This window comes from Gastrolobium bilobum, unplaced genomic scaffold, assembly GCF_033153095.1.
Source record: "Gastrolobium bilobum isolate Gb01-03AN ecotype WA unplaced genomic scaffold, APGP_CSIRO_Gbil_v1 utg32335, whole genome shotgun sequence".
NCBI lineage: Eukaryota > Viridiplantae > Streptophyta > Magnoliopsida > Fabales > Fabaceae > Gastrolobium > Gastrolobium bilobum.
In genome coordinates this window covers 21,062-42,727 of record NW_026899507.1, presented here as the reverse complement: position 1 = coordinate 42,727, position 21,666 = coordinate 21,062, and the positions used below count along the sequence as shown (strand labels likewise).

General features: G+C 34.9%; 2 protein-coding genes across 2 annotated transcripts; one reads left to right on the top strand and one right to left on the bottom strand.

The window, feature by feature from the left end:
* The first annotated feature begins 4,291 nt into the window (after positions 1–4,291).
* LOC133290780 (probable WRKY transcription factor 70) lies at positions 4,292–7,608 on the top strand. The gene is made up of 3 exons (XM_061488893.1): positions 4,292–4,635; positions 6,279–6,383; positions 7,173–7,608. Exons 1-3 carry the CDS (start codon positions 4,292–4,294, stop codon positions 7,606–7,608), a joined length of 885 nt encoding a protein of 294 aa, XP_061344877.1.
* Positions 7,609–16,431: 8,823 nt separating this feature from the next.
* Positions 16,432–20,607, bottom strand: LOC133290779 (WRKY DNA-binding transcription factor 70-like). The gene is made up of 3 exons (XM_061488892.1): positions 20,255–20,607; positions 16,983–17,087; positions 16,432–16,870 (listed from the first exon to the last, which is right to left on the bottom strand). The coding sequence occupies exons 1-3, from the start codon at positions 20,605–20,607 to the stop codon at positions 16,432–16,434; spliced, it is 897 nt and encodes a 298-aa protein (XP_061344876.1).
* Between the last annotated feature and the right edge of the window lie 1,059 nt (positions 20,608–21,666).

Below are 21,666 nucleotides of genomic sequence, written 5' to 3'. Positions count from 1 at the left end.
ACTATCTACCAATCTGCCCCTCTTTAATCGACTACATTGAATTTTTAATCGACTAAACGGTTGTTGGGAGATTTAATCGACTAAATCTCTCTACTTAATCGATTAAAATCATACTGACTTATTTTTTTTTTTGTAAAATATGAAGATTTAGTCGACTAAATAGGGAGATTTAGTCGACTAAATCTCCCAGCAGCCATTTTTTGTCTGTTTTGGTCATTTAGTCGATTAAAAATGCAAGGTAGTCGACTAAAGAGGGACATATTGATAAATAGTTTCGAATCAGGGGCAAAATGGTTATTAATTAATTAATAAGGGGTAAAAAGGTGAAAAAGCCCCACTTCTAATCATATTTAATCAAACTGTGGAAAATTTGTTAGCCACATTTTTTATCAATATTTGCCACATTTTTAAATGTGGCTAAATAACAATTTTTTTGTAGTGTATTTTGATTCTTTCATGATTGGTCTTCGATTTTTTTTAATTTTTCATATATGATATATATTTATATATTTTTAATATATAAAATCGGATAAACGAAGTGACCCTATGATCTCTGACTTCAGTCAGTCGATTAAGAAAAATATAAATATATCTTCTACGACTTTAAGATATATTTTAATATACTCTTATTTATTTTTCTTTTAATGAATACAAATAGTTATGAAGGTTCAAGTTAGTATTAAATTTTTGGTCATAAATATTATTTTGAGTAAATACCCTTTTGGGTTCTCAACAAAAAACATGAAACTCATTTTAACCCATTAGAAAAAAAGTATTTATATTAGTTCTTATTGAGGGATTAATGTGGTTCTCCTTTGAATTTCTGAGGGATCACAATATCAAAGAATTAGAATTTCAGAGGAATCATAATTTGACTTTTTTCTCTAAGTGATTAAAATAGATTCTGTGTTTTTTGTCGAGGAACCAAAAATATATTTACTTTATTATTTTCTTATTTCAAGGATAAAACTGGAATAAATACCAGTGTTATGAAACCCGGACTGACCCGGGAACCGGTAAATCGGTCATATAACTGGTCCGGTTGAAGCAACAAACCGGTTATGCATCAGAACTGGTCCGACCCGGTCGGTTTTTCATAAAAATCAGTGACTCGGTCGGTTAACCGGTGACCCGACCCGGTCTAAAAAAAAATCTAAATTTTTAAAAAAAATAAAAATCATAATAGACATATTTGAATACTTTTTTACTTATTGACTTACATAAGTTATGTACCTACAACACTAATATTATCTCAATTATGCACTATGCAAAAAAATTTGATTTGATTTATAGATAGAGATGTCATTTTCTTAACCTTAAGTCCCGTATCACGATCATTATATTTTTGTTTGATCTTTTATTGAATAATAATATGTGATTTATTATTTTTTATATTAAAATATTTGAAATCTTTATTTTTTTTAGATCTTTGAGTATGTTTATAATTTTTTAACATAAATTATAAAATTGCATATAATTACTGGGTCATGCGGTTGAACCAGTGACCCACTGATTGAATCAGTGACCCAGTAATCCAGTACATCGACCGAGTCAATGACCGAGCCGATTTTAATAACATTGATAAATACTGACAGAAACAATTACTCCGCAAATGGAATTGAATGCAAGATATATAGTCCGATTTATGAGAGTAGTCCTCCATATTGCTGCTCTTGTTATTAATACTTGTTATTCAAAACATTTTTTTTAATACTTTTTATCTATTGTATTTGATTAATCCGAATTGAGTTGAATAAAATGATATAGACAGAAAAATTCTCCCAACCAAATTAAAAAAAAAAAAAACATTCTAATCTTACACCAACTAAGGTATAATTAGCAATGTAGCATCATCATCATCCATCTTAGACCATGGGTCACGTGCATCATAACCGGTATCTACGGCATGTGTCAGTATTCCAGCAATTCACGTTTCCAACAACATTCATATCTACGGCAGAAAAAAATTTACTCCCCCCACTGATTCTTTGTTTTGCGCACTAATTTTTTATTTTATTTTATTAATGTGGGGAACTCATATGATTTTTTTTTTGTCACTCACGAAAATAATAACTCTCCGCAATATAAAAGTCATTTATCCCTTCCAAAAAAAGATAAAAGATTCCCCGGCCAATCCTCGAATTGAGTAGCCAAAATTAGTGTACTGGGGAGCTTGACCCATGTGGTATGGCCTGTGAAGCACCGATATTTCAAAAATACTGACGTGTCGTGTTCGACATTTTTCGACACTCTCGGACACTCCGACACTCCAACACGCGTTATAAAAATTCAAAAAAAGTTCAAAGATTGCGTCGCGTTGAGTTTTTAGTTCTAATTATGAGATTCGTTGGATTGCGATTATAATTTATTGAGTTTAATATAAATATTTGGGATATCTTATGTTTCTTTACAAAATTTATGAATATTATAAGTTTAGATTTATTTTTTTTGTTAAGTTATTGAATATTAAATATAATGTACACTACATAAATAAAAATATTATTTAATATCAAAACGTGTCCTAAAGTGTCGAAATCTAACATTTTTTAGAATTAACGTGTCGGAGTATCGTGTCGTATCGTGTCACGTGTCCCGTGTCGGTATCGGTGCTACATAGGGTATGGCATAAACAAGTATGAAGAGTTTATATGAAATAAAATATTGTTTAATATTTCTTATATTATAAGGAATAAATTTATTTTCACATCAGGATCTTCTCATTCTATAAAAAAATGACATGATCATGTGAAGAATTGTAACTATATAAAGATAAATCAACAGTGATAAAAGAAAAGAAAAGAAAAGAAAATTAAAAATAGATAATTAAAAAATCATAATTATTATAGGGGGAAGGATATTGTGACAACCAAGTTGTGTTACTACCAAGTGACTACCAATCAATCTCACCGTTAGATCGATTATGTTGATCCAACGGTTATATTTATTTTCATTTTTGTATGGTCATGATTCTCCATATTTAAAGTGAAAGCATTAAATATGGGAAATCATAACCATACAAAGATGAAAATAAATATAAAGTATTAAATTTGGGGAATCATGATCATACAAAGATAGAAATAAATATAACCGTTGGATCAATATAATCGATCTAACGGTAAGATTGATTGGTAGTCACTTGATAGTAACACAACTTGGTTGTCGCAATATCCTTCCCTTTATTATAGTTATGATATTCTCACATAATCATATCATATTTTTTTTAACACGAAAAGATATATTTTATTTATTTTCTATAATATAAAAAACATTAAATTCAATAAAATATCATTAATAAAGAAATGCTGCATGTCACAAATTGGGATTCGTGAATTTTCTCTCAAGCTTTTATGGGAGCAGTTTGTTTTCACTACTTAGCCGTTGCAGTTTTTTCGTTATCACCTATTTTACTTTTCCTTTAATCCTAAAGGTCCATGTAGATTACTGCTTCATTGGTGAAAAAGTTAGTTCGATTGAGATAGCTTATTATAAAGATTTCCTAAAAGGGATAAGATCTAATCGTAGTTTATAATAACAATATATCAGTATCTATACAACAACAACATAATAGAATATTACTAGACAACTGTCAGAAAGTTTGAGCAAACAACATGAGTTTTTTTTTTTTTTTTAATTCAAATAATCTCAACCATAGATGAAACTAACCCTTTCTTTCGCAGTCAAATTACTAATGGAGTGATCAAACTGACAATTCAAAAGATTACAGTGTATGTCACATTTAAAACGTGCTAGCTAACAACGTCAAAAATATACTAATATTATTATTACCAGCATAACATGGAGTGTGCCTCCTATCACCCTATCTGTCACTTGTCTTCACGTGCATGTACATATCCCGAATTACCCTCACTTTGTTTGACTAAACATTGCCTCCTCAGTCCTCTCACATTCCCAAGATGCAAAACCGAAGGGTATTATTGTCTTCAAGATGGCTGTGTTCTCAGCATGAACTAAGCCCTATGAGCTCATCATCCATTCCCATGAAAACAAACACACTACTTCTCTGCCCACTCTCTTGACCCATCCAATCAGAGAAAACCCCTTCCCTTAAGTTGATTATTTTCATTGGCTGTGTTCTTCACGTAACACTTAGGCACGTGAAACTAAACCTGCCAATTTCTGCTGTGGAAGTTTTGTCAATATCCTCTGAAGTACATCAACTTTTAAAATTGCAAGTGGGGGAAGTGCCATCTTGATTAAAAGGGCATTGTCTTTCACTCAGTTTCTCCTCAAATATATGGAAAGTGTTAACAATTCCAAAAAGGTAGAAATAATGGAAAATCAATCTCCAAATGGCAAAAAGGCAATGGAAGAAGAGCTAATGAGAGGGCGTGACATGGCAAGGGAGTTACTTGAAGTACTTGCAAACGAGGAAGGGTCAAAGTCAGTTTTACCAATTGCTGAGGATCTTGTTCTCAATGTAATGAGATCATTCACAAATACCCTTTTGCTCTTGAACACCAACCATGATGACTCCAATGAGGTGGTGGCGCCTATAACTATTGGAGATTTCACTTTCTCCGCTAACAACTGCCCAAAGCTGAAGGATGTCGATGAAACTTGCAAGAGTATCAAAACTCACGACACCAAAAATCGAAGAGGGTGCTATAAGAGAAAGTAAGAATTATTATTCATTCCTTACCTATCAAATTATTATTGTTATGGGTTTTGGATCCAGGATCCTGTAATTTTCTTCAGAAATATGACGTAGAGGAACTAAGTTTTAAGAGATAAAGACACAATTTTTGGTAAAACAATTATGATTGTGAGGAAAAATTATTTATCTTTTTAAATGACATGGCTTATGTCATTTTATTCATATTTATTTTTGTGCACTTTTTTATTTTTTTTATCTATATTTTTCTTTCACTTAAAATGACATAACTTTACGTTTTTTTAAAACGATAAACACTTTTTCTTATTGAAAAGGGATCCGCCGATCATCAACAAAATTAATATTTGTGTTATAATATAAAATTCTTTCAAATAAAATCTGAGTGACAGTCTAAATCCATTCAAACAATTGGATCTATTAATTTGTGCCTGCCAATTAAACGCAGAAATAATTTGTATCTTTCTCTTTCGTATTTAGGATATGGTATTACGATTATCTTTTTATACGTTATTTTTAACTATTTTTCTTCAACACCATTATATTATAATCTCAATTAACAGCGAGAGAAAATAGAAAGGATAAAAGTACTTTGAGATTATCATCTAATAATGTCAGAAAAAAAAAATAAGCATGAAAAATAATAGGTATGTATAATATCATAACCCTTATACTTATCATGCTTTTAAGAAAAAAGAAAAATCTAAAAAGATATGTATAAAATCCTAACCCATACATTTATCATGTTTTTAAGAAAAATGAAAAATCCAAAGTCATTTCTTAATAAATTCAAATTAAATTTTATATCCGTTTTAACTCTCATTCGTCAAGCATTTTCTTATGTCATTTTTTAAATAATTTAATGCTTTAGTTAAACTGAATTTTCCGTTCAAAGATCTTTAAATGATTCTTAATCCTTCATTGATATTTTACTTGTCAGTATCACTTTAAGTCCTCATTGAGTTTTGATATGCTTTAATATTAGAATGAAATAATTTGCTCTCTACCTAATCTTTAAGCACATCTTAAAAAAATTAGCATCATCCAAAAATTAAAATTTAAAAAAATTAGCATCATTAATTTTAATAAGACTTGATTTTTTTCTCAAAGCTTTTCAACTATTGTAGTTTATATAGTCCCCACCATTACAGGTACATTCAATTTAATCCTTATATATATGGCTCATTTTTGAAACTAAATCCCAAAGCTTTCCCTTTCAAATATTGTTATAAAAAAACTAATTCCTTTTGATGACGTATATCATTAGGGCATAGGCCAGGTAATAAATAAAATATGTTTTGTATTAATCTTGATTAAGTCATCCTAATTATTTAATTAAAAAGAAAAATTTACATACTTTTATGCTTTATTAATTATCCTTCCTTCATATATACTTTTTGGCATAGTCAAAAGAATATGCTATTTCTTCCCATATAATGAACGGAACCGAATGGCATTAGCCAATGCTGTCTTAAACTGCATCTTGGCTAGTCCATTATATATAAATGACCATTATCACATAATTATTGGATTAATTTTGATTTATCGTTAATGATTTCATAAATATTTTAGTTAATTGATTATTGGATTAGTTATGAAAATATTTAAATAAGAATCTACATATAATTGGTATTTTTGTCTTCATAAGATCAATTGCGCCAACTTGGGAGGAGGACACCTCAATTCTGATTGAAGATGGCCATGGGTGGAGAAAGTATGGACAAAAAATGACAATGAATGCCAAATACCTCAGGTATTCTTCCATTTCAAATTCCTCATCTTCGTGTATATATATATATATCTATATATATATATAGGGTAAACATTTCTACAGCTGCTTTAAATAAAGTTATCTACAGCTACTCAAAAACTACGTCGTTTTGATTAATAAAAAGTGTTTATGTAATTTTAGGTGAATTAATGAAGGGTGTTTCCGTAATTTTATTTATTTTTTTATCATATGCATTTTACCAAAATACCCTTCATTAATTCATCTCAAAATTACAAAAACACCCTTCATTAATCATAACGGCGTAGTTTTTGGGATAGCTGTAGATAACCTTATCTACAATGGCTGTAGAAATGTTTTTTCCTATATATATATATATGGGAAAAACATTTTTCAAACAGCTTGAGATAAGTTTATCTCCGGCTATCTCAAAATTACGTCGTTTTATTTATTTATTTTCTTATATTAATTGATTCATCTTTGGACGATTATGATTCTTTTTTTTTCTCTCTTTCTTTATCACCATTGATCATCTTTGTACGGTTATGATTTACTAGTCGGAGATAAGATTATCTCTCAAGCAAGCTTGAGAAACCATAAACCCTATATATATATATAAACTACCACCAAAATTTTTAACGGTTCATAGATAAATCAACGGCTGTGGAGAATATATTAAAATAAGAAGTGATTGGTCTATGAAGGATTATATATAATCATCTTACATGACCTCATGTCAAATGAGATAATCATTTTAATATGTGTCTCTCTCTTATAAATGATGAGTCCAATATGATTGAAATATGTTTGCAGGAGCTACTACAGGTGTACTCACAAATATGATGAGGGTTGCGAAGCAATCAAACATGTTCAGAGAATTCAAAAAGACCCTCCATTGTACCGGACAACCTATTATGGCTATCACACTTGCAAAAGCCCTTTGAATCCCGAGATAATTTTGGAACCTGTTTCTTCCTTTGGCTCTTCTATATTACTTAGCTTTAATAACAGCCTTCCAAGCAAACAAGAACACCCGTTTTCATCACCATTTTTTGCATCAAAGAAACAGAAGCCAACGGAAGTGGTTCACTATGACCATATTGCTCAAAACCAATTGTCGTCCTTAGAAGACCTCCTATTATGCGATTATGAAAATTATTTCGATTATTCGAGTCATGTCACTATGCTATCATCGACCAAATCCGTTGATTTTGACAATTTTTATGAGCAGTTTGATTTTGATGGTTAGGTATGTGTTTTTATTTACTGTTCTGGATTCATATGTTATGGTCCTCTTTGCCCCTTTGTCCAAATAAGCAGAATGGGCCTTATTTACCTTTAGGTAAAATCAATTTATAAATAAAGGGTTAAAGCTTATTAATATTATTTCGGAAATCCTAATTCTTATTTGTTGTTATTGTGTGCGCATACATATATTTTCCTTGACTTCTTATCTTTTGTCTGTATACAGTGATTTGCCACTGCAATTGTTTCCTTCGTAAACACTACTAATTCTCATATCCCACATTAACCTTTGATCTTCAGATCAAATATTTACAATTTTATTTCCAAACATAGCATTGGAGTTTGGCTTCATCTTGTTAGGACAGATCGAGTTTAAGATCTATATATATAAGTTCCGTCCGTGAAATCTTTTTAGCTTAATTTTGTAACACAAAACCTGAACTTGACTGGAAATACACCACCCAATTTTTATTTTTGACTAAGGCTAGCTGTTGACTTTATATTATTAAGTACTTCTAAATGAAAAATAAAATAACGTATTATTCATTGTTATTGGCTTCTATATGTATTACAATAAAAATACTTACTATTATAATATTTTTTTTTTTTCAAAATCATGTTAGATTTTTAACATAAAATTGAAAAGGATAAAATATAAAAAATATTGTGAAAAAGTATATAATTCATATGAATGTATGTGTTTCACACTTATAAATAATATATTTTTACTAAAAATGCTTTATATATATTGTTAAAAAAATTACTATCTTTTCCTCTTTTGTACATGTTGAGTCATCTATCTCAATAATTACTTCTAACTAACGGCGTGAGAAAATTGTTGAAACTTTATAATTTACTTTAATTTTTTTTAGCATTACAAAACATAATTTTTTTTTTGGTAAGCTTTACAAAACATAATCTTGTTTAAAAACAAGATAGTTAAAAAAAGGAAAATTATATTTACAAATTTTTCACTTACAAATTACACTATGTCTTATCGGTAAGACACTCTTGAGTTAAGTCTTACTGGTAAGACATAATATAATTTATAAGTTTGTAAAAAAAAATAAAAAAATATTTATCAATATAACCATACTCATTAAACAAAGGACACAATTTTATCCAACATATAGAATAATATTATGTTTATCTTTTTATGTTTTCGGCACTTACCATCGAAATCATATTATGTTTATCTTTGTCTTTATAAACAAAATATTTGAAAGGCAGCTAAGTCACTACTAGAAAAGGCTAGCTAGTTATTAGAGGTATAAAATAAAAATAAAAATACATAAGTAATGTTATTCAGGATTTGTTGATACAATTCAAATGTGTGACTATTAATAAGTACGTCAATATTATTAAAATAATATTATCATATTAAATTATAAAGATATTTTTATCAATACATATTCAACTAGGTTTTTCTAAACTGTAAATGTATCAAAATATAATTCTTTTGCATTAAAAGTACCAAACATATTGACACAAATAATAAACTATATTTAAATCTCTAACGTTAGTCTATATGTTCCAAATCCATTCTAATTAACTTGTCAATAGTAAAAAATATACATTGTAGCAACCACACCTTGGACCGTCTACATTAATGTAGCTTTCATGAATGATCACCAAGTTGTTGGTAATTAATTGGCTATTGCGGCGTTATTTAACCTTTTCTCATTAAGCATTAGTGTCTTCATCTTCTTGGAACCGAACTTATTACTATATTTATTAGTTGTAAAGAACCTTGAGATACACTATCCCAAAAGCTAGCTCAAGGGGTAGGAGTGTCCAAGGTCTTATAAAGACCACATTTTTTGTTGTTGTATAAACAGGAAAAAAACAGCAACTACATACTAACTGTTCTGGGCACTACAAGGCCCTGAAAATCATCTGAAATAAGATCAGAACACCCATCAGGTATCTGCCCAAACCAAACTGTATCCCAAGTAGGGGTGCACCCAAACACAGCCAACCAGTCTGCAACTTTATTAGCCTCTCTGTACACATGCCCTATCTCCACTTTCCAATCCTTCTCCATCAGAGCTTTAATCCTGGAAACAACCAAATAGTAGGGATTAGACTTAGCACAACCCTCTTTGACCAAGTTAACAGCCATCAAGGAATCACTTTCCAGCACAATTAGCTTCAGGTTATGATCCCACGCCTGTTCCTCCTGGTTAGCAGAGCCCTTAATTTTGGCTATCTCATCAAGAGCATCTCTTGTAAGAAGAAAATCAAATCTTCCCCAATCCCAGTCCTCCTCTAAAACACAATCCCTGACCTTCCACCTCAAGGCTTCTACTGGAACACAACCAATAGCCTGGTCAATTAGCCTGCCCATATTAGGCACCCACCTGTCAAGCCAGAATAGAGTTTCAGCCCCATTCCCAATAATAACTCTAGAGCCATCTTGGACCAGACCCCAAACTTTTTGGATTCCTTTCCAAATATTTGAGGAATTATTACATTCTGCCAGATTAGGACCATGCCCATCCTCCATCTTGTATTTACTACGCAGTACCCTAACCCACAAGTCCTCCCTGTTGGCTAAGAGTCTGAATCCCAACTTCATGGAAAAAGCATTATTAATTAGTTTCTGCTCCCTGAAACCCAGACCCCATACATCTTAGGCCTATATATCCTCTTCCAACTCACCAAGTGAGTCTTCCTTTGCACCTGAGAAGAGCCCCAAATAAAGCTCCTAGTAAGTTTTTCCACTTCATTGCAAACCCCAATAGGAACCACTGCAGACTGCATGGTATAAGCAGGCATAGCTTCCAAGACTGATTTGGCTAAAGTAGTCCTTCCAGCCAAGGATAAGGAGGATTGATTCCAACCAGATAGTTTCCCTTGGACTCTATCCAGAACATTCCTAAAAGTATTCTTGGTTACCCTTTTATGATGAAGAGGCACACCAAGATACTTCCCTAAATCTGAGGTTATTCTTATGCCCAGAGCTTCACTGATTTCTTTTGCTCTCCCCAGATGAACATTTCTAGAGAAAAAAACTCTAGTTTTATCCTAACTAATTCTCTGGCCAGAAGCTCCAGCAAAGATCTTCAAAACTTGGTTAACTATAAAAGCTTGCTCCAGGCTTGCCTCAGCACACAAAATTATGTCATCTGCAAAAAACAGATGAGATATAGGAGGAGCACTCTTTCTCAACACAACAGGTTTCCAGGCTTTAGTCTCTACTGCCAACCGGATTAGATGGGCCAGCCTCTCAATACAAAGGACAAAAAGGTAAGGGGATATTGGGTCCCCTTGCCTAATGCCTCTCCCTGGAGATATATTTCTGGTAGGCACTCCATTCCAAAGAAGGTTCATAGAGGCTGTAGAAATGCAGCTATACACTAATTGGACAAGTTGGTCAGGGAAACCAATGTCCTTCATAGTGTCCACAATAAAGCTCCAACTCAGACGGTCATAGGCTTTCTCTAGATCCACCTTTATCATCATCCAACCTTTACTCCCCCTTCTAGTCCTCATAGAGTGAATAACTTCTTGGGCTATAATAACATTGTCAGCCCCCTGTCTACCTGAAATAAAGCTGCATTGGTTTGGTGAGACAAGTCTAGGCATTAGATTTTTCAACCTCCCAGCAATCATCTTTGTGATGGTTTTGTACACCACATTACAAAGACTAATTGGTCTAAAGTCTTTCATACTCTCCGGGCTAGCTTTCTTAGGGATAAGACAGATTGAGGTGCCATTTATCTCCCTCACCTTATCTGGGCAACAGAAAACCCCTTCCACAAGCTTACAGACTGAATCACCAATGACATCCCATTGAGTGTGAAAGAATAATGCACTTAGGCCATCAGGACTAGGGGCTTTGAACTTGCCCATCCTGAAAATAGTCCTCCTTATTTCCTCCTTGCTAGGCATCACTGATAGGGCACTCAACTCTTCCAAACCAAGACTGGGAAAAGCATTCTGAATGGGAAAAACCTCATCACCCTCCTCCTCAGCTTTGAATAAGTTTTGGTAAAAAGATACAGCCATACTGATCAACTCCTCAGGATCAGAAACCCAATCACCATGCTCATTCCTGAGTGTTATAATCCTATTATGTCTTCTCCTAGAAACTGTAGAAGAGTGAAAGAACTTTGAGTTTCTATCCCCATACTTCAACCACTGGTTTCTGGATCTCTGAAACCAAATCAATTCCTCCCTAACCAAGATCCCTTGAAGTTCTTTCCACAAGCTCTTCTGCAACAGTTCTGTATTATGATCAAACCTACCATACTTGAAACTGTCTAGCCCATTTAGTCTAGAGTACAGTCTATTCTTAAGTTTCAAAGACTCACTAAACACATTTTGATGCCAGCTTCTGGCTTCATATTCGAATTTGTTCCTAGCCATCAGCCAGTCCACCTCCTTCCCCCAACTATCCTTCACTAAGTTACTGAAACTTTGATCAGTGAGCCAAACAGCCAGGAATTTAAAACTTCTGGGATGGCCACCATTCTTATACAGACCAGCATTACACACCAGAATGGGCCTATGATCAGAACCAAAGAAAGGCAGGTGGGTAATAATTCTATCAGGCCAAGCAATGTTCCAAGCTTCACTAGAACAAGCCCTATCCAGTCTTTCATGTAGCCTTCCCCTTTTCCAAGTGAAGTCAGGACCTTTATAACCCAAATCACTCAAATTACAATCCAATAAGCATTGGTGCATATCTGAAATACTGTTCCAGCACACCTCCTTCCCACCTCCTTCCCACCAGATTTTTCACCAGCACTAAGAATAGAATTAAAATCTCCTATTACCAACCAAGGCTCATCAACCGAAACACTGATGTCCACCAGCTCGTCCCATAGAGCCTTCCTTTCATGTCTCCTTGGGCTACCATACACAAAGGTGATTAGGTCCACCTTTTGAGTATCAAGATATCTAATCCTAGCGTGAATGAACTGATGATGGGACCTCAAGACCTCCACCTCCACCACATTATCATCCCATAACAGCCATATGCCCCCAACAAACCCAATCGGGTCCTGTCTAAAAAACATTGGAAAACCCAGCTTCTTTATTATCTCATCTCTTCTTGATCCACAAACTTTGATCTCATGAAGAGCCAAAACACTAATGCGAAACCTGAACTTAAGATCTCTAATCAGGGTTGGGAAACTAGTCTTACCAACCCCTCTACAATTCCAAGAAAAAATAAACATAAGGAAAAGCTGTACAGGACACCCCAAAAGGTAAACTACCAGTCTATTGGATGGCTATCTCACCCAACAGGGTGAAAGAGTTAGCAACAACTACCTCATCCTGGCCAGGAGACCCTGAAGACCGCAATGGGCTAGCTTCAGTAGATGGCCCCTTCTTGATACAGCTATTAGCCCCACCTCCAACCTTACCTATCCTATCTGGGACGGTTACCCCTCTAGTTTTGCCCTTACTAGGGCCTTTACTAGTACCTTCCAGCACTGAGTTAGGAGGCACATTCTCAGTCCCTAGTTTCTTCAAACTAGCCCTTCCTCCAACCTTAGCCCTGTCCTTCCCATCTTTAACATTAGTCCTTTTGGCTCCAGAATCAGATGCTGTCACCTTCTTTGAAGGGCTGGACAAAGGAACAACAGCCTCCTTCCTTGGAATTCCAGGTTCATCCTTCACTACTAAAATAGCAGTAGTCATCGCACTATCCTCCTTAGAGGGAGAATGACCAGATTGCTCATCCACTGCCTCCTCAGCCCCCCCAATACTAGGAGAGTTTTCAACACTGTTGGTGAGAGATATCGGACCAGACATCACTTCCTGAACCCCAACCACATCTTTACTTGGGCCCATAGCTCTAGCCTTCAGCTTCCTGTTCCTTGATTGCCTTTGGACAACCATCCAGCTCCCAAATGCCTCATCCTTCTCACACTCCCTGTTCACCTTAGCCTGGACAGGACTGGTGGTGTTCTCCTGGGCTGTAACAGTATCCACTTGCTGGTTACAAAGCATTTGATCAGCTGGGCACTGATCCTTTCTATGTCCGTATAACCCACACTTGAAACAAATCAAGTGGAGACCCTCATAACCAACCTGGTACACCTTGCTCCCAATCACAAACTTAGAGAGAAAGCTTTTCCCCAAGTCAACTTCTACACAAATCCTAGCAAATCGTGCCCTCTCCGTGATAACCTCCTCACCCACCTCACTCTTCCTCAGGGAATTCCTGTCTACTTTCAGTGCTTTCCCAAAAATATTCCCAATTCGCCATAAGTGACGAACGGTATACAACTCAATTGGCAGGCCAGGAATCCTGACCCAGACAGCCAATTTCCTGATACTCTCATCATACGGATCAAAAAAGGCCTCCAGCGTTGAACAACAACATAGTGATCATTCACTATCCAGGGCCCTTCCTCTAACACGTGACGATAGTCACTATCATCATGGAACCTCAGAAGGAGGTACCCATTGTCTAAATCAATAGTCACAACAGAACTTACCAGACCCCAAAGTCTCTGCAATCTGGTCATCAGAAAATTGGAGCCAATTCGTTTCCCTAGCAACTTAATAATCAAAGCCTTCCTCCATTTTTCGCAGTCCTTCTTATGTTCCTCCATGGAGAACGTGTACCTCGGGCATAAAGGGTCATCCGGAGCATCCTGGGACAGGCCTTCCACCAGCTCCTCCTCCTCATCCTCTCTCTTCTGCTTAGCAACCCAGCCCTCTTCTTCATCGTCCGATTGACCACCCTTACCATTCAATCTGAGCAGTTTGTCCTTGTAGGACACCAGATTACAGCGAACATCAGGCTTGACCTCCGTCATCTTCTCTTCTGGACTCACAGGATGTGTTTGATTAGGGCTGGGCTCACCTACCCCTCCCTCAATCATCACATCGTCCATCGCTAGATCATCCATCCCAGCCCCTTTCGATTTCTTACCCATACGCGCACCAGCTTCCTCTTCAGACAGGGGTCTATCTCTCAACCCCTTCATCCCATCGTCCTCCGTTAACAATCGTTGATCAGTCGTCTCGATCTCCATAGCCAGCAGCAAATCTCAAAGAAACCCTAGCAGAAAGAAATAAATCGCGCGCGTGAGGCTACGCTCCCACATTCTATTTTTTATGGGAAAATTGTTTGTCCTTTTAAATGATACAACTTATGTTATTTCACTCCTTATAAAGACCACATTAGTTGCACATACAACCAATGTGAGACTATATATATCTCAACACGCCCCTCACACAAGAGCCCTTTGGGCTTGAAGCACGAATTATGCACAGGCCCAATTTTTGGTTTACCTTTTATACTTTTTTGTTTTTAAATTCCACTTTAAAGTGGGGGACGATGAGGCTCTGATACCATGTAAAGAACTTTGGGATACACCACCCCAAAAGCTAGCTCAAGGGGTGGGAGTGCTCAAGGTCTTATAAAGACCACATTAGTTGCACATACAACCAATGTGGGACTATATATATCTCAACATTAGTTGGCTTGATAATTAAAATCACAATGACTAATGTGGTTTTTCTATTAAAAAAAAAAACTCAGATTTCTCAACTAAAAAGTTATATGCAACTTATCATGCTTGTTCAAAATGGAAATGGATAATAATATACATTTTTCATAATGGAGATCTGTCTACTGAGATTAATTTGTTGACCTCAACGGACATAGCAATTGAAATGCGAACGTCTCAAAGTTAAAACATCATCAAGTTCAATATTTAAATAAGAAAGATTAATGTAAGTATATTGCACATCCATATATATCTCCTTTCTACTTCTTGTGTCCATATGTGGTTACTTATCAGAATTAGCTCTAACTAGAGGTGAACCCTACTCTACATCAATTTTTCGCTCAAAACCCATCATCCCCACTGCATCCACGTTACCACCACCGTTCACTATGTCAGTCACCAGGTTACCTTCTCTTCTTATTCTTCTTCAAAAGTAACATCAAGTTTCTCTATCTCACACTAGCTATTTCAATCAAAGTTGAGCATATTTTACTTTTTTGCCCATATCTTATGCTACACACCATGGATTAGAACAACCTTTAGTGTTTTGAACTGCTTGGAAGAAGAACTACACACTCTATTTTTTTTTTAATTTTTTGTGTGGATGTCATATATGAACTTATATTTCTATCACTTAAAAATTGAAGATAAATAGCCACGGAAAAGTTAGTAAGAATTTTGGGTATGAATCATTTAATTGGGAGTTCAGCTTCTAGACAACTTCGAAGGGGTGGGGGATCAAATAAACCTATTACTCTTTTTGTTTTTTAGATCTCATTTAAGGAGAATTGAATTTTGTTCCCGTCGAACCAACTATTGTTTGGTAGTATTTTACAAATTTAGGAATAACATTTTTTTAGGAACGGTAAATATTTTTTTTCTAAGAAGATAAAACTCTATAATTGAAACACATACAAGATAGAGAATTCTTCACTACTAAAAACAGAATTATATATCAATGAAGAGGCTCATTACACCAATAGTAACAGCCTTATTAAGTAACCCATAAACATTAAACCCCAATTACATTACAAATAAACACAATTTTTTTTCAACTTTCTAACTGACACAAGAAAACAAAACCAAAAGACATTTCAACCGTAACTTACATTTTATAATTATTTTCGACAGACTCAGCTCTGCACCTGAATTTATTTACGTGAATGAATTAATCCTTAAATTTGTAAAACATGTCAATTAACTTGTATAACTAAATCAATTCAGGAAAAGGATAATTTGAGAGAATTATTAGCTCCCTAATCATTGGCAAAGACTTCCCAGAGTAAGGTAAGTCACCAATGCCTTGCCCTCTTTGAAATAAATAATCTTAATAGACTGAACATGCCTAGCCATCAAAATTCAAAATCCAAACTGCACCCATAAACGTTTTGATCAAATTGAACAGATTCGGTTTGTGGTAGCATAGTAACATGACTCGAGTAACTCAAATCAAGTTCATAGTCACATGACATGAGGTAATCTGATGAGGACAAATGGTTGTGAGCAATATGGTCATTGGGAATCACTTCCATAGGCTCATGTTTTGTGGATGCAAAAAGTGATGATGAAAAAGGGTATTCTTCCTTGTTTGGGAGGCTGTTATTGAAGCTAAGGAATATAGAAGAACCAGAGGAAGTAGGTTCCAAAATTATCTCTGAATTTAAAGAGCTTTTGCATATGTGGTGGCCATAATATGTTGTCCGATACAATGAAGGGTCCTCTTGAATTCTCTGCACCTGTTTGATTGCTGGACAGCCCTGATCATTCTTATAAGTGCATCTATAGTAGCTCCTGCACACATATTCAAATTATTTTAATCATATTAGATACATCATTAAGAAGAGAGACCCCTATAGAGATAAAGGGGTTTTTTGGTAGGTTATAATTTGAAGTTGAAGAATACCTAAGGTATTTGGCATTCATTGTCATTTTTTGTCCATACTTTCTCCATGCATAGCCATCTTCGATAAGCTTTGAGCTGTCCCTCTCCCAAATTGGTGCAGTTGACCTTATGAAGACAAACATTCCAATTATAAAATTCTTATTTAATTAATTGTTTGCACAGCTAATCCAGTAATCTACTAACTAAAGTATTTATGAAATCAATAAATATATCATGACTGTATAATGGACTAGATGGAGAGAAATTGTGTAAGAACCGCACCGTTAATTAAGGTATTTAATTAATTAATTATGCAAAATTAGGAAATGATTCCATAATTGACCCTAATAATTATTAAGAGGCTTTAATAATTATGGTAAGTGATTAAGAATGATGAAAGTCGCTTTTCGGAAGAAAAGTGCAGATACCGGTTCTGCTAGTTGGTATAAATGCGTACCGAAAAATTATCCCGGAAAATTAAAGTAAGTGCATGATAATTACTAGAATAATATGTAGGACTTGTAAAACGAGTTTCAAGTCCAAATAATGAGAACTGGTGCTAGAAATCGGTACTGGCTCTGAAAAGCGCGTACCGGAAAGGTGCTCAGAAAATTATAAGAAAAATATGATAATTCTTGAAAAAATGTGTAGTTTCAGAATCCAAAGTTTGGGATTAAAATTCCTAGCGTAGAAATTAAAGTTAATATTGTGTGCTTAAGTGAGTTTTGGCTATATATACTCTTACTAAGGGCACAATGCCCTAGAAGACTGCCTCTTCTTCGTGGGATTTGGTGGCTGGTCTGATTGTGTCACTGTTTCATCCCTTTCTCCTCCATTTATTGAGCAAGCATTCACCTTTGATGCTTGCTCTTCCATTTAAACACTTGGTGAGGGTGAGGGTTGGCCATGGGACTGCAATGTGGTGCTGTTTCTGAGTTAGAGAACCTGTGTGAGGGAGTTTGAACAGTTGTGTTTTCTTTTCTTGAGGGGTGTGACCTTTTGTTGGCATTTTGATGCTCCAAGGTGCCTTCTTGTTGAGTGGAAGACCTCCTTCTTGTACATTTTCGTGCATCCTCTTGTGACAGTAGCTTGAGACTGATTGTGAGCTCCAAAGGGCAACCTTTCCTTCTGTTTTGAGCTGGGGTATGTGTACCAACCTTTAACTTGAGTTTAAATGCTTAAAAATGGTACCTTGATGCATCTAATGACTAAAAGATGATAACTTGTTGTTGGGTAATGTTGAACACGCCTAGAAATGCATGATTAGGTGTTTAAAATCGGTAAAAAGGGAACCTTTAAGGGATATCTTCACGAAAATGCAGAAACTGCATTCTGTCGTGAAATATCCGGATATTTGTCGAACAGATATCCGGATATTGGATATCCGGATATAGGGTTTTGGGATATCTGGATATGGGATATCCGGATATGTGAATCTGTATATCCGGATATTGCATATCCGGATATTGGACAGTGAGATATCCGGATATTGCATATCCGGATATGGTCCCGAGGAATATCCGGATATTCTGGGATTTCGCAGAACAGTAGCTGTGTTGTGTGTACAGTAGGCTATTGGGGGTTTGTGGACCCTAGATTGATGAAGTTGAACTTCTGTAATTAATGGACTAAGTCAGAATCATGTGTTTAAGGGCTTGTGGCTTTGTTAGTAGCTTTAAGACATAAAACGTAATGAAAATGCGTTGTCTTTAATTTGTATGCATGTGGTACATGTTTATTGATTTATATTTGGTCCATATTAGATTGTGATCTGCTGTGATTGAACTTTGAGCTTGCGGCATTGGATAGCTAGCTTAGAGGTAAGCTTTCGTGTCCTCGGTTTAGCCATGTTGTGGTTCCACCATGTCCCATGGGGATATGGTATATGCATGTTGTGTTATATGCTTTTGATGTTTTGGAAATGCTGTTGAGCTATTGTATGTTAGTGCCTTGTTGATATGCATGGAGGTGTTCCACCTATACGGTAAGCCTGAGTATGTAGAACATACAATAGGGTGAGGTTGTGGGTGAGGTGCAAGCGGTGTTCCTTGTACTACATGTAGGGAATAGACGTATTCCTACATTTCTCTGGCCAGTAGATAGTGATTACATGCATGCCATAGATATCTGTTGCACTACATAGTTTTGGAACTGATAATGATATAAATGCTTTTAGAACTTATATTGCACATGTAAGTGAGCTTGAGGTGGAAGATCCTTGAGGACCCCTTGTCTTACTGAGATTTCTTGTTTAGAGATCTCACCCTACGTTTGGGGAATGCTTATTTCAGGGTCAGGTAATGTTGAGACCTCAGGCGGCAGGAGGCAGGAGCTGAGTTAGATTGCTGTTATATTATGCTGTCATGATTGGATGCTGGTTATGCATGCTGCTTTTAAGCTTATAGTTTCAGTTATGTTTATGGAGTTTTATGTTGAGACTGGTTGTTTACTATGTTTATTTGGTGAGCATGGGGATTGTCCATGACACATAGTATTGTTATGTCTTGCTTATGTCTTGAGTCTTTTGGTGTTGTAATAATGTATCAGGATATTGTCCGGATTACGAGATGTAATACCGTGATGTAGATACACACTTTATTTATGTATTGAGGTATTTCAGTAGATGTCCTATTGCAATTTACATACAGGCGTTATTTTATGAAATTGATTATGTAATCAAGTTGGTAATTGATAATGACGTCATAATTGAAAAGAAAAAGATTATTCCGCATTTATTTATTAAGCACCGCTTAATACGATGTAATGTTAATATTCCGAGTATATACGGGGTGTTACAAATTGGCTATGCCAAAAATATGAAGGGAATATTTTCGGCATAATATGTACTATTTGAAAGGAAAAGCTTTGAGATTTAATTGCAAACTTGAACTCACATATAAAGTTTGGCTGACTTTAGAAATTGAAAGCTTAGAGACAAATAATTTTATGAAAAATAAAGATATGAAATCTAATTTAACCTAAAAATTAAATTACTTAAAAAAAGGGATATAAAATTAAATCTTAATATTGGTTCAGACTTACCATAACTATTGAGATCCTAAAGAGTAGGTGACAATGGATTTTGGTCTCTCATTTTTCTTGAAGAATATTGTATATAATGAAATGTCATAAGAGATTTACGCAAATATATTTACTTTTGAATCTTTGTCTTTCATAACATAACATGATACTATCGAATTCTTGAGGAGAACAAGAAGATTCAAATATGATAATGAACAATAATCATAACAAGTAATTTGCTAGCAAGGTATATATGACTTTATAATTCTTACTTTCTCTTGTAGCACCCTCTTCTACTTTTAGGGTTGAAGAAACTCTCGCGAGTCTCATCTGTATCCTCAGGCTTTTGGAAATTAGCGGAAGAAGAGAAATCTCTGACAGTGATAGGAACAACCACCTCATTGGAGACATCATTATTGGTGTTCAAGATGAAAAGTGTGTTTGTGAATGATCTCAGTACCTTGCGCACAAGATCTTCAGCAAATGGTAACGTTGACCCTCTTACATCTCCATGGTGAGCATTCGATTTATGAACAAGTACTTCAAGTAACTGATTTGCTATATCACGCCCTCTGAGTAGCTCCTGTTCCATTGCCTTTCTTCCATTTGAAAGCTGATTCTCCATTGTTGTTTTGGAATAGTCAACAGATTTGATACCCTATGAAAAGGGAGAGACACGCTTCCTTTTATTCAAAAAATAGAACTCCCCCAACTTGCAACTTTTAAAATAGTTGCTCTTCTGAGTCAAGACAAAAGTTGCAGAGGAGTTAGTTCACGAGCCAAAGACTTACTTGAAGAACACAACCAATTAATATCTGCCACGTAAGGGAAAAGGCCAGGGTTTTCTACTATTGGATGGGACCAGAGCGTGGCTTGAGAATAAGTGTGTTTGTTTTCTTGGAGATGCAGGATTAGCTTATAGGTTTTTGCATGTGGGGACTATGTGAGGAAACCATGTTTGGTCAAATAGAGAGGGTGTGTTAGGAATCTTTCCACTTATTGTCAAGTATAGGATGCTTTTAGGTTACACATTAATTGTTGTTTGGGTAATTTGGGGTAAATATTATAATTCCATAAGATTGATTACTCCCGTGTCCATCTTCTTTTTATGGAACCAGCTAGTACTACATTGTGTGAGTTTGTTAACATTTTTTAACTTATGGTTATATTTAATTAATTTTGGAACATTTATGTATGAAACCGATCATCAATAAGTATTTTATAACCCCTAGCTGGTTGTTGGCACTTCTGGAATGTGACTAACGCTGTAATCTTTTGAATGGTCAGATTGATAACTAGATTAATACTTTGACAGCGAAAGAAAATGGTTATTTCCTTTTAGGTGGACCGGTACCATGTAGGGAAATTATTCAAAGATACTAATTCAAAAGAAAGAAAAAACCTCTAGTCATCCGTAATGCTTTCTATAAATATATAAGTGATAATGAAATATCTTTATATTAAAATAGGATTAGATCTTACTGCTTTTATAGAAATCTGTATTGATATGAGTAATATGAACAAAATCTTAGTGCCTTCCATTTCAGTATATATATTGATTGCATTGCATACTTGTTCATACAACACCACATTCCACCATTACTGCGAAAACCAAAATTCCATGAATTAAATAAATGAGAACGGAAAAGTAGTAGAGGCCGGAACGAAAATTCAGTCTTTTAGC